The 13943-nt window shown below is 40.7% G+C and overlaps 1 protein-coding gene across 1 annotated transcript in view; it reads left to right on the top strand.

Annotated features, from left to right (window-relative positions):
• Positions 1-650: 650 nt before the first annotated feature.
• The window catches only part of DNAH10 (dynein axonemal heavy chain 10), a 49356-nt gene continuing 36063 nt past the window's right edge, over positions 651-13943 (top strand). The window contains exons 1-18 of the mRNA XM_058816498.1: positions 651-867; positions 1112-1204; positions 2575-2732; positions 3430-3660; positions 4260-4450; positions 4888-5086; positions 5789-5983; positions 6133-6303; positions 6944-7120; positions 7472-7597; positions 8268-8437; positions 9143-9294; positions 9676-9840; positions 10277-10484; positions 11361-11517; positions 12663-13139; positions 13271-13429; positions 13767-13892. Of these exons, the coding sequence (XP_058672481.1) occupies positions 651-867; positions 1112-1204; positions 2575-2732; positions 3430-3660; positions 4260-4450; positions 4888-5086; positions 5789-5983; positions 6133-6303; positions 6944-7120; positions 7472-7597; positions 8268-8437; positions 9143-9294; positions 9676-9840; positions 10277-10484; positions 11361-11517; positions 12663-13139; positions 13271-13429; positions 13767-13892 (3372 nt within the window). The remainder of the gene's footprint in view (positions 868-1111; positions 1205-2574; positions 2733-3429; positions 3661-4259; positions 4451-4887; positions 5087-5788; positions 5984-6132; positions 6304-6943; positions 7121-7471; positions 7598-8267; positions 8438-9142; positions 9295-9675; positions 9841-10276; positions 10485-11360; positions 11518-12662; positions 13140-13270; positions 13430-13766; positions 13893-13943) is intronic.

A 13943-nucleotide genomic window follows, 5' to 3' on the forward strand; every position in this document is an offset into this window, starting at 1 on the left:
TTGCGCTGTGCCGAGCGGGCCCTGTGTTTGTCCGTACCCTTTTCCCTGCCTCAGGCGCCGCTTTTCCCCTGAGGGGCGGCCGGCGCCGGGGGGAACCGGCGGGCGCTGAGGGGAACGAGAGGCCGTGAGGGGCGGCCGGTGCCCAGGGCAACGAGCGCTCGTGAGGGGCGGCCCGTGCCCGGGGCAACGAGCACTCGTGAGGGGCGGCCCGTGCCCGGGGCAACGAGCGCTCGTGAGGGGCGGCCGGTGCCCAGGGCAACGAGCGCTCGTGAGGGGCGGCCCGTGCCCAGGGCAACGAGCGCTCGTGAGGGGCGGCCCGTGCCGAGGGGAGCGAGCGCTCGTGAGGGGCGGCCCGTGCTGAGGGGAGCGAGCGCTCGTGAGGCACGGCAGGTGCTGAAAGGACCGAGCGCTCCTGAGAGGCGGCAGACGCTGAGGGGAACGAGCGGCTGACGCTGAGGGCAAGCAGTGCGGCCGGTGTTGAGAAGAAGGAGCGGTAGCGCGGGGCGGGCTCTGTACGGGAGCACGGCCGCTCGAGGCGCCTCCTGAGGCGGGCACGGAGCCTCCCGAGGCGGGCTGAAGGCGGGCAGCAGCCGTCGCTCCACCTCGCACCGTTGCCGTGGCCACCGGGAGGCGTCGGGCCGGTTGCCGCCATGAGCCTGGACGACGTGCGGGTGCGGTGGCTGCGGGACCGAGCGCTCTCCCTGCTGGGTCTGAGCGATCCGGCGCCTTTCGAGGAGCTGCTGAGCCGCGCCGAGGGTGCCCGGGTCGTGCTGCGCTTCTTCGGCCTTGGCGCCGAGGGCGGCGAGGATGCGAGCGGGGCGGGCGCGGCGCTGCTGCTGCTGCGGGCTGAGCGGCCCGGCCCGGCCGGTGAGGAGCGGGCGGGAGAGGGTTCCCCTGCCCCGGCGCTCTCCCTGGGCACTGAGCTCTTTCCCCCTCCCTCAAACCCCTCTTCGTCCCATCCGCTGAGTCGCAGGTCCTGGCCCCTATTTTTACCCCTTTTCCTGTCTTTCCGTCCCTTGGGCTGTGTTCTCCTGCCCTTCTATAGCGCCCGTTTCTAGAATGTTGTGCCCTCTATTTGCTTTCCTCCCATTTTGCATTTGTGCACTTGCAGGTGGCGCGAGTGAGCGTTTCTATGTGGCTTTTAATGAAATTCCCGAAGAATTTGTGTCAAATTCTACTGTGTATTTTCTGAGAGACACCAAAGGTATGTTCCCTGAAGAGCTGCAGCTTCAGCGTTTTCAGTTTGGCATTAAACAGCACCTCCCATTGTGAAGATATGATAGAGACAGGGACTCAGGATAGTGCACATCCAATTTATTTAACCCCAGCCAGGGCTGGGGGTGCTTTGTCATTTAACAGCATTTCTGTGCAAGATTTTCCTCCTCTGTCTGTCGAGTAAGAGTTCAAATCAAGCCACTGTTCTTTTGAACAGAAAACCGTATTTGAACATGACTTGCACCAAACCTAGTAGTGTTTTATTGGAGTTTTAACTTATTATGAAAACGACTTTATTATTTCTGTATCAATTAATTAGATTTATACTAATTTTTTGTATATGTTTAGAAACAGTTCCTGTACCTAAAGACCTGACTGAAGCTAATGAGATTCTTCCTCGAGTGATAAAGTCTGGGATGCTGACTGATGATACTCTCTTGATGCTGAAGAATGCTATCTCACAGGTAAATGAGTGACAGCTTTTATATGTGGAATGAATCTTGAGTGTTTCTTGGTGTGGTTTTGCCTGTTTAGTATTATATGGACTATGCATAATAAATATTAATACTTAATAAGTGACCTTCATATGCCAAAATGAAATATTTGTGAATGCTTATTTGATATTTTGTTTCCCAATTTTTCCCCCTATTTGGGAATCGTTTAAGAGTGTGACACCAGACACCTCTATTTCTGTGCTCACAGACTTTCATAAAGGCATGCTGGAGCTATTGCTCTGCATAATTTGAGGCAGAGAGAATCATGCTAAGGATGTGAAGTGGAAGGAGACTTACTTAAATTAAATTTAAGAACAATATCTAATGGTTAAGTGAATTGCTTGTAAGTTTTTTTTTTTTTAATATGAACCATCTAATCTGTGGCACCTGTTTCAATCCTATCAGTCTTCACCAGCTCCCTCCCATGGTCAGCAGCAGACTGAGAAAACTTCTTTTGATTCAGACAGTGAAAACTCAGATTCTGAAGCAATTAAATTACCTGAGAGTGAGCCTAGAAAGTCAGTGGAGTCAGTGGAAAGTCTAACGGGGAGTGAAACTCAGCTGATCATACCAGGTGAGGGGAGTGTTTTGCCTCTGCCAGCACTGTGGTGATTGGAGCACAGGGCAGTAGAACGAGGTTCACCTGAGAGGGGCTTTGTGTAGAATAACAGATTTGATTAAAGCTGCTGATACCACCTGTGCTTTTCCTGCCCTGAAGCATAGCAGGCAGCATGAAGAAATGGATGAAATCAGTGACAAGTCTTTGAAACAGTTTGGAGTAAGAATAGGAGAGGGGTAGACATATCTAGTGGTGCTACGCTGCCAGAACAAGCCAGTTCATTCTGTGTGTGTTTTATTCCACTAGAACATCTGAAACTGGAGATGCCCAGTGTAAATCTGGATAAAGAAGTGGCTGTTCTTGCCGCAGTTCCAGGAGTGGTTCAGTCTCTGAAACGTTGTGCAGTGACCTGGAAGAAACTAATATCTAGAGTTCTGAAGGAACAACTGGAAAAGGTTCCAGAGGTAATGTTGCCTGTAACACCAAGATGCTTTTATTCCTGGAGACTTTGCTTCATTTCCCTACAAGAAATGTGTTAGTTTTTAATTCCTCTTCACATTTGATTGTTGGATGACCATTTACTAATTCTTGAAAAGGAGAACAACAGTAGTGAGGAACTGTGTGGCTCTGGGAAGTAGAATATAAATAAAATATGAAGTAATTCACTGCAGATCCTACCCACACAGGACAGCTGTGGAAAACTAAGAGACTTCTGTTATCTGCTGTCTTCTAAAGAGCAAAGAAACACTAAAAGCTTTTAAGCTGCACTGAGTAATTTTTTTAAATAGACACCTATATTTCTTCTTTTTTTTTGCAAAAAAGTGATCTCAAACAAAAGCAAAAATATTTATTTTCAGGTTTTCAGTCTGCAGATGTATGTATAACTAATACCACTAAACATGCTGAGGGATTTTTTAAAGTTACCTGTTCAAAAGCCATGACCTCAGGGATATACTCCCCATGAGCAGTTCCCTTCAGTGTGTGTATAATTTTATTTCAGGATCTTCTTCTCTCTGGCTTTTTGCATGGTTGAGTCATATCAAGTTTATCTCAGCATAAAGTTTATTGAAAAGAAGGGATCAAATATAATCCTGATTATAAATATTCACTCTTGCATAATGGTAATTCATCTTTTTGTATTTGATTCCACTTTACTTGTAGGGTAATAGCCCACTTGCAGAGATTAACCTCTGGCGTGAAAATGATGCTGCTTTAAGGGCTCTTACTGAACAGATGAAGCTTCCAGAGGTGCAAAAAGTCATGGAAGTACTGCAGAAAGCTGAACCTGAGTTTACTGGAGATTTACAGATAGTCTTAAGTGACCTCAAAACACATCACATGGAAGCTCAAGACAATGCTAAGTTTCTGTCAACTCTTGAACGCCATTTGAAGGTACTTGCCCTTGAGAAAACTTGCTCAAGCTTAAACTATTTATCTGAGTTTGGTTTCTCTGTTGATCTAAGCACCTCTTGTTTATTTTTTCACTCTTTAGCAGCAATAAAGATATACTCTAGATTAACAAATTATATTTAATTTTAAAAAAGGGGCGCTTATTTTGTATGAGTTTCAATGGTTCTAATGTCTGAAAGCTCAGAGCTGTGAGCACTTGGTTTCTAGTCCAGTCTTGGGAGTTTTGATGGCATCAGCTGAACTGGGAAAAACTAAGATTTCTCTACTCCATTTTTTTTTAGATAGTTTCTACCACAAATTACAGCTGATGCTTCAAAGTTTAAATTGTATTGAAAATCATCCAAACAAAGAGTTGAGCCAAAATTTAAAATCAGGACCTAAAATTTGGAGCAAAAGGTGCAGATTTGCACATCTTTAACCATGTGTGTTATTTAGGCAGCAGGATGTCTCCTTGTCCAGGTTATTTATTTAATGATCTTACAGACTTTCATAACCTGAGGCATCTACAGAGCAAACATTAGTTTACTAAATATGAATTTGTATATTTTCATGGCATCTTACCCACAATATGCATTCCACAGAATTTATCAACTGGCACTGGGGTGGATGTTATCTCCCATGTCATCCCCTCCCTGCTGAACGCCCTGAGGCTGGTGTGGATCATGTCCCGGCACTACAACAAGGACGCGACCATGGTGCCCCTCTTGGAACGGATCTCCTGGGAGATTTCTGAAAGAGTGTGCAGAGTTGTGGACCTGCAAACGCTCTTTAAGTAAGTGCTGGGTTCCTCTTTGACTGGGCTGTATTAATTAAAATATTTTATTATTATATTTGCTTGCTTCCATCAAAGAGGTGTCTGTATTTTTCAACCATCTGAAGTTGTATTAGAAGTCAATTTATTTCGTAATTTTCATAAATTACTAAATCAGCCATGAAGATACTGGTTTTTGTCCTCTTTTGGATTGAAAGAACATGAACCAATAAAACAAATAGAAAGATAGAGGTAAAAAAGTGGCATAAATGTAACCAAAATCACTCCTCAAATAATATTGCCTTTCAAAATCTCATTGAAAATAAGTTATAAGTTTTGCCGAGATCTTGTAGAGTTAGAAGTGCTAAACCAGGGTATATTATTCCAGGGGAGATACAATTTTTTAATCTATAGTATTTCTATCTGTGATATCTTAACTGTGTTGATTTGATTAATAGACAAGACACAGCTACTGCAAAAAAGAAAATAACAGAAGCAAAACACACTCTTGAACAATGGAAAAAATGTTATTTTACTACTTGTATCCAAGTTGAAGAGTCAGGAAGTAAGCGATACTGGAAATTTGACGTGAAAAGTTTATTTGAAAAAACGGATTATATGGTTTCAATCTGTCAAGATCTCTATGATATGTTTCAGGTAGGAACATAGACAATAAATAGAGATTGTGTAATCACTGTCTTCTACTGTAGAGGAGATTCTTTTGTGTTGTAGGTGTAGACTTGTTAACAATTTGTAGTTTTGTGTCTGGGACCTGAGTGGTGCCTTTGATTCCAACAAAACTGCACTTGATGCTGGAGGTGCAAATGCTGGAGGTGGAATAACTTTTCTGCAGGTACTGGCTGGGGAAAGGTGCCACTTGTTCATGGTCTGAACATAAGAGACTTGCAGCAACTGTTTCACACATTTATGATTATCTTGGGTTGCCTTAATGAGATCAATAAAATACCATTTAAGTACACTATAATATAAAATTTGGCCATCTGTCAATCTGTGTATTAATTGCAGAATAACATATGAGTGGAGAGATGCTGTGTTTAGGCTAATTTAAGTCAGGGTAATTAGCAATATGGACAATCATTAAACTGTGTGTAAAGTGGAGTGAAATGGACTAATAACTGAGTATTATCTGTTATAGCAACTAAAATGCTGGGCTTGTAGATTGTTGCTGTGGTTTTTTCAGTGTCTCGTATTAAAATATTTGAAGTTTGAATCATAGCACAAACTGGTCATTCTCTGAGTGGCTGATATTTTTTAAAGGAAAAATTTAACAATAATATGTTCAGTGGCAGAAAAAATATTAAAAAGAAAGCTTTATGGTATGTTCTTGTGAATGAATAGGTTGCTGAAGAACTTCAGAATATATTTATTCCTGAACTGAAAACTGTGTCAGAAAATCCAAAGGGTGTTGATGAACTACAGAGAGAAGTAAATATAGTAATTAGTCCTATGGAAGACCTGAGATTTGACCCTTTTAGGGTGGAAAATGCACGTGACTGGGCATTCGTTGTGGAAGAATTTAGAGCAGATGTTGTGGTAGGTACCACATACTGTGATTGCCAAAAAATAGTAAAAATAAGCTTGACTGCTCATATTAAAAAGTATTTTCATTTTGCCACCCTTTCTTGGTTTTGCAGGATGAATTTCTCAGTGACAGGGTTTCTTTGTTTTCTTCCTTTGTTTAGGATATTGAAGAAAAGATGACAAGATTTATTGATAAATCTTTTACAACCCTTCGATCAGCAGAAACTGCTTTTGGCCTGCTGTCAAAGTACAAACGCCTCCAGATTCCTAAAACTATTAATAAGCAGTTCATGAAAAAGTTCAGTGTTGTTTTGGAGCAATATTGTAAAGAGGTATTCAATTTAGGCATTTCTTATCCAGTACATGAAGTTCTTTACCTAATGAAAATCATAAATCTGTATATGTCTAAATACCTGTGTGGTGTCATTTGCTATGTAAAAGACTGAACACTTTTATAAATAAACATGATAATTGCTCTCTTTTTTTGGGACCAAGTTGGAGAAATACTGTGGTTAATTTGCTGAAATGTGCACATCTGTCTATGTGAGACACTGTGGGAGCAGGAAGGTGCTCTGAATGCAACAAGGCTTGTGGCTATTCCTGCTCCTTGTAAACAGCAGCTCAAGCTTCCTGGGAAAATGGACTTTTTTATACCCTACAGCTTTCTTGTCACAACCAAGTTCATGATATGATTAGAAGATGTCATAGATCAACTTTGGAAGGCTAGCCTGTATGTTGGGAAGCTTTTGTTATCAGCTATTTTTTTTTGATATTTCAAAGGTCATTAAACTTAAAACAATCTCTCAGAACAGGCTGCCATAATGGAAGTTCCACAAGATGGAGAAATAAAGACAAAATAATTATCTTTATCCTGCTGCTGGAATTGGCTTCAGAACTTGTGCTGTGTATCAGACAGTGATCATGGGCAAGCAGTGGGAAAATTATTTCTTGCAATATTTTATTCTCTTCTAGGTTGAAATTGTTGAGCAAATCTTTGTTCAGAACCTCAAGGATCCACCCCTGTACAAGAACCACCCTCCAGTGGCCGGAGCAATCTCCTGGTCCCGATCCCTTTCCCATCGGCTCAGACACACCATTACTCTGTTCCAGGAAGAAAAGGAGCTTCTTGCCTCTAAACGTGGACAGGAAGTATGTTGGGTCTTTTGGTACTTGATGAAGGAAGAAACACTTTTGTTATACACTTGTAAAGATGTGACAGTGCTCTAATGTGAGGGGAAGTCCCAAATCTTTGCACACAGCAAGCCGTGTTATTTGTGAAAACTGCATTGAAACCTTCCACTGTTTCCCAGGGAGGCAGTGATGGAATCAATTATGTAATTCAAAAGCCCAAATTCTCCAGTGTCTGCATTAATTACAGGCTGTTACTTGTTCTCTTATCTAATAAAAACCAACGACCATATTGAGAGACCATATTAGGACAGGTTAGTTAAACATTTCTCATGATTTTTAAAATGAGTTATACAGAGTTGTCCTTTCTAGGTGCAACTAAAATATCTCCAATTGACCAAGAAAATGGAGGAGTATGAAGCTAAAAAATACCGTCAGTGGAGAGACAGGGCAGAACACGTGCTTCCACTGCTACTGAAAGATACTCTACTGACTCTTGTCGCTGATGAGGCTGCAACAAATGTTCATGCAGAGACTTCTGAGCAGGTGAAATGTAGGAAGATTGTGTACCAGGCTTCTCTGAGGGAAAAACTGAAACTTACCTGATGGTCAGCGAGAATTTTCTGAGAGTAATGTTTTAAACACAGATTTAGGAAAAGTTCTGAGCTGAGAATTGTTTGTGGCCCTTTATAAGACAGTTTCTGAATCAGCTGGCAAATGATTGAATTTTGTTTCTCTGTGTGTTCTTCTGTGCTGTAGTTCCTGTTAATTTTTTAGGTTTTGGTACAACATTTCTGGGACATTGCCACAGTACTTGGGACTGAAGTTAGGTAGAGGCAGTTTTCCAGCAGAGATCTTGCAGAATCCTGTTCCTACTAAACTTTTGTCTGGCTGAATTTCCACTGGGATTTCTGTTGTAACTGGTTGCAGCAATGTGTAAACAGAACTTTGGTTTGTTTCTTGTGATTGACAACTGAAAAGGTAGTTCTGTGTAATTTCTGAACCAAGAATGCTGAGGCTACTATCAAATTTTAAAGGCATTTCCACAAGCCCTGAATGTCAGTCATTCTGACTTTTACCTTCTGCCTTATCAAATGTCTCCAAAAGCTCACCTTTACCTTGTAATGTTTCTTGCTCCTCTCTTTTCTGCTGCTTTCTTATGTTGCAGAGCTCTGCAACAGAAGAGCCTGTCAGCATCAGGAAAAGTGTCAGCTGTGCTCTGAATTTTTCTCCTGAAATCCAAGAGATTATCACTGAAGCAAAGTACATGGAACAGCTAGGGCTTCCCATCCCAGAAATGGCGAGATATGTGGCATTACAGGAAGACAAATACCTCAGGTAAGGCTGTAACAGAATATCTGCCCACATACAGGCTTATGGCTGCATTTCAAGTGATTTCACTCCAGGAACAGGCCCTGAGTCATCCCATTTTGGAAACATGAGACCCCTTAGTGATTTTTTTTTTAAGGGTACAATTTCTAATGGCCATGTTGCACTGATAAGCTTTTCTTTGGCACTCTTTGCATCCTTTGTGCTGTAGGACTATTATACAAATTAACAACTTGTCCAAACCTGAGAGGAAAAAAATTTGCAATGAATTGTTTCTGACATTTAGATTTCAGCTCATTTAAACACACTATTGCATTCTTCTTGTACAGACTTGGAAAAGTCAGTTGTGTCTAAATTATCACAGACATTTAGCACATAGGTGTGCCAATAAATTCCTAAATGGATTTTAAAGTTCACCTGTTCAGTTCACCAATGTGCTGCAAACTGGGGCTGTCTCCATAACTTTTGAGATGGGGCAGGAGAGGTTTGTCCGGCTACTATTGGAACCACATGAAACTTTTCTTTGTTTTCAGTGGGAAATAAATTACTTTTATAATCAATATGTATTCAGTGGTTAGTTCTGCAAATTTTGCTTTATATGAAAGTCTGAATAGAACAATGTAAGTTCTCTGCTCTTTGGTGGAGTTTGTAGCTCTTTTTCAAGAAAATAATCATTTTTGTCTTTTGAGTTTTTGTGTTTCTTACATTCCTTAGGTACACAAATAAATTGAAAGTCATGCTGAGTCGCTATCACAAATTAATGGAGATGGTGAGTGAAGCAGAAATCAAACTTCTTGATCGCCAGGTCAAAGAACTCTGGAGAACATTGAAAGCAGGACAGAAAAGACTCACATGGAAGTCCGTAGGTAATGGAGATACTACTTTAAAATGGCCTTAGACGTTTATTTTTAGTTTAAAACATCTCCTCAGTTCGACTTTTTATGATGGCAGAACATATGATCCATCCTCTTGCCACAGGGACAGAATAGCACATTAGACAAACTCTGACCCAGGAGATATTTCTTGGGTTTTTATTATATTTAAAACACTGGAGATGGTTAGAAACACTTAGCTAAAAGCTGTAAGGGAGCAAGATGAAGGATTAGCTGAGAAAACATCTAATCTATGATTTTGCAGAACTTTGGGTCATTCTTAGAGGGAAAACATGTCTGGTTGTGGCAATTTTGATGCATTGATGAAATACTTGTTAAAAGAGAAAAAAACAAATGGTTTTGATTTATTTCAAGGTATTGGTGAATTTATTGTCCAATGTACACAAACCATTGGGAGATTAGAGTTACTTGTCCGTCAGATTCATCAAATTTCTGAAGACATAAACAACAAACTTCAGTTCATAGAGTCAACAAATCTCTTTAAGTTTCCACATTCAAAAAATGGTGACAAATGTCCTGGTAAGTCTTTATATTTTCATTTCCAAGCTCTGTGGTGTTTTATTTTTCTCTATCTGCTACTTTGTGTTTTAGTTGCTAAGATCAACCCTTTTAATTTTTATCAAAACTGATTACCAAGGGTGTAACAGAGGATGGAACGTTTCCTCAAATGGAAATGGCAGCGAGCTGGTTGTCTGCCAGATCTCTCTGTCACTTGAGTGGATGATGGATCAAATTTCTTTCAACACTTCAGAGCTGTAAAAAGGTTGCTATTAAATAATTGAATCAGATTAAAATCTGTATTTCAGAGGGCTGAAATATTAATAAATTAAAATATTTTTTATCATGACATAAGATCAATTTTGTGTTCACAAATAAAACTCAGGTATACACTTCAAGTGTATAAAACTGTTAGATCTTTTGCAGTTAATAATGCTAGTTTTTGTATCTCTTACAGGAGCAAAAGAATTTTTTGACTATGTTAAGTGTGAGCGAGGAAAAGATGTGGAACAACTGGTTAGAACATATTCTGCAATTCCACAATTGCTTATAGAAGTGGAAAGACGAGTTGCCTATACAAACAGTGGCAAATCTCCAAAACTGGCTTCCTATTATGCATATTGGGAAAATAGGATTTATCAGGCGTTGATACAGTTAGTTGTGAAGTAAGTGAATTGTTTGCTTTAATGGGTTTCCAGTCATCTTTAGGTTCTCCTGGATCTGTTGATGAGTGTGTGCACTGACATTCTGTTTAAACCCATCAGTGACTTACAGTTTGTGTAAGATTTGTATTTCCAGTGATTTTTTTCCTGTGGAGAAGGGAGAACTGATAACAAGGTACAGAGGAAACCCAGATTTTGAAAAAATGAGTATTGGCATGTTGTTGGCAGAAGAGAGAACTAAGACGCATTTGCTGCAATGTGTGTATTTGCACTTCCCTGGTTTATCTCTAAAATCAAGGTTTTGTTCTCCTAAAGAAGATGATTTTGAGAACTTGGTGTCTGAGTGCCAGGTGCCTCCCTGTACTGCATGGGGCATGAATCCAAGAACAAATGTTTTACTTGTTCTGCAGTGGCTGAGGCCAGTGCTGGAACAAGGCATTGTAAAGGCTTCCCTTACAAGCAAGGTGTTACCGCAATTCAGCATTGCAACTCTGTTGTAACATCCATCCAAGCTTCCCAACCACCTCTTCTTCCCATCATCCATGTTCTGCAATCTGATCCATGCTCAGATGACTTTGCCATGGTTGCTTGTCTGGGCTCTTGCTGTGAAGTTGACCACAGTCTCAAGATCCTTTTGCACCAAAATATCTCCATTCATTCCTTCCAGCAGCTTCTTTTAGCAAGTAAAGCTTTTGCATTAAATCAGTTTAGTGAGACAGTTTTCCTCTCAGATACATCAGTGTTTCCAGCTGGGATCAATGATAACTCAGCCTACAGATCTAAGCATACACTTGAAAATTGCAACCTTTCTAGGGGCATTTTCCTGGGGGCAGCTCCTGATTATTTCTATCTTTGATGCTTTTTTTTTTCCTTTCTCAGGAATTTACGGGCTTTTAATGCAACTATTCTTGCAAACGTGCCACTGTTACAAGTAGAAGCTGTTTTATCTGCTCCTGAGATAACCCTGCATCCTAACGACAGTGAGATTGAAAAAATGACTATGCAATCTATCCAAGACTGTGTTGAGGTCACTAAGGTGATTTTTGATAAAGATTTCTTTTTGTTTCCAGAATTTGCTTGTGATTATAATGAGCTAATCTTATTTTATGCTTGGGTAAGCATAAATGTCAAAGGGGAGATTGATATTGCTTTATCTTGAAATCAAAATACCCAGTACATTGTTCTAATTTTACAGACTGTCCTAATTTTACAAACTGATGATCAAGGGGAAAAAAATCCATGTGATTTTTACTCAGGTACAATTGCTGATGACTTTTTAGCAGTTTGGACAGTGTAAGGACATGATTTGGTTCTATAAATCAGCATACATCAGAAGGAAATACTTCTCAGATTGCACTGCAGATGTTGCTTTCTGCTGTATGAATAAGCTGGTGGAATAAGGAACGTGAGTGGCCTCCTCTACTTTACATTACATTAGAAGCAGCAGAAAAAACAGTTCAGAAAATGTTGGAGAGAGGCATCTAGGACAGCAAATACTTAGATTAGGTATCTAACTTAACTGGCAGTGATGTAGCAGTATTTTCCTCCATAAATAGTTTCACACTGAACTTCTTTCCTGAAAAGAAGCCAAATAATGTGACAATGTTCCTGCCCTCTGCTGATGGACAAATGATTCCAGATGTCACCTTAAATGAATAAATTTAGTTTAAGTGTGCTTTTAGTGCTCAGATTTGCTGTTGTTCTCTACTGCTGCATTCAGACTGTTTGAGCCAATACCTTTTCCTCTCTGTCATGCTATAATCAGAAGAGATTTTAGAAACAGATAGAGTAATGCATGGAAAAGTTTTGTTAGGATGAAATGAACTCTTCTCAAGTTGATGGGAAAGTGTGATCTCTTTTTTTGCTGTCAGAAAAACAATTGATTTGAGAAATCATTGATACCAGGTCCTACATTGTGTACTAAATATTGGTGAACTCCTTCACTGCAAAGGAAGGAAGCATTGGAACAGGCTGCCCAGGGAAGGGGTGGGGTCACCATTCCTGGAGGATGTGGCACATGAGGGCATGTATGATTTAGTGGGTGGCTTGACAGTCCTGGACTGCTTGTACTCAATGATCTTAGAGGGCTTTCCAACCCAGCTGATTCTATGAGTGATTTAACTAAAATGACTCCGCCAGGGAACTTTTCTGTTTTCTGACCCTGTCTTTGAAACTCTCCAGCACTTCGTACGATGGATGCACGGTACGTGTATTGAATGCCCTCCTCAGCACATCAGGGCGGATGAAGTTGTCACTTTCAGCTTCTACAGTGATGTCTCCCAGAGCCCTCTGGTAATTGAACAGGCTGTTCTCATCACTCAGAATGTCCAAAATCTCCTGGAATCTCTCAGGAAGTGTTTGAACCAGTGGAATAAGTATGACCAGCTGTGGAAATCAGACAAAGACGCAGTCCTGGACCGTTTAGCTGCACAAAAGCCTCCCTGTGTTGTCTTTGATGAGCACTTGCAGTTCTATATGACAATAACTCAGGAAGTAACTCAAGGGCCCTTGGTTAAAGATGAACAATTTATCAGGCTTCAGCTGGCTCCTTTAGCCTCTGCAGTGAAGGACACTGCTAGAAACTGGATGTTGTCACTTGGGAAGCTGCTTAATGAGTCAGCAAAGGAGGAGCTCCTCAGCCTTCAAGATGAGATTCAGGTAGGTGTTTTCAGTTTGGTTTTTTTTTTTTGTTATCTTTATCACATAGACTAAGAAATTAATCTCATTACTGTAATTCTGACAATTGCTTTGTCAGTGTTGATTCTGGAAAGTATCTTTACTTTTTACAGAAATTATCAGAGAATCTGAATAAACCTCCTGAAACCCTGGATGATCTCAGAGTTGTCCTGGGCGCGTTTGCGGTGGTCAGAGACATTGCTGTTGAGGTGGAACTGAGATACTTGGACATTGGAGAGAGATACAGAACTCTTGAATTGTACAATCTTCCAGTAAGTGTGTGTCTCATCAAACCTTTCAGATCTGAGCTAAGGGCACAGATGCCTCACATGTGAATGAAGAAATATTTTCCTTTTAAGACGTGTTACAGAATTACAGAATTATTGAGGTTTGAAGGGATGTCTGGAGACTCCGTAGTCCAGACTCCCTTCTCAAATCACTCTGCCCACTTTAAAATGGACATATGGAATCTGTTTAAATCCAATTAAGGTCGCTTCAGTATTGGTTTTGTGTTTTGCAAATTTGTAATGTGAACACATATTCCTCACTTTCTTGTGAAAGTGTGTGTCTATTTAGGCCTTGTGAGGGATGCTACTTGTTTTGTTTTAGGTACCTGAAGAAGAAATACTGCAGTCTGATGGTGTTAGGGAAGCGTGGGAGACTCTCCTTGTGGAGGCAACAGAAATCACTCGCAACCTAGATTGTAAAGGAGGCATAAAAGAAGCATTCACAAAGGTAATACTTGTAGTTAGTATAGAAAACAATTAGAAATGGAAACTGTTTAAT

The sequence above is a fragment of the Ammospiza caudacuta genome, chromosome 18 (assembly GCF_027887145.1).
Source record: "Ammospiza caudacuta isolate bAmmCau1 chromosome 18, bAmmCau1.pri, whole genome shotgun sequence".
Lineage (NCBI taxonomy): Eukaryota > Metazoa > Chordata > Aves > Passeriformes > Passerellidae > Ammospiza > Ammospiza caudacuta.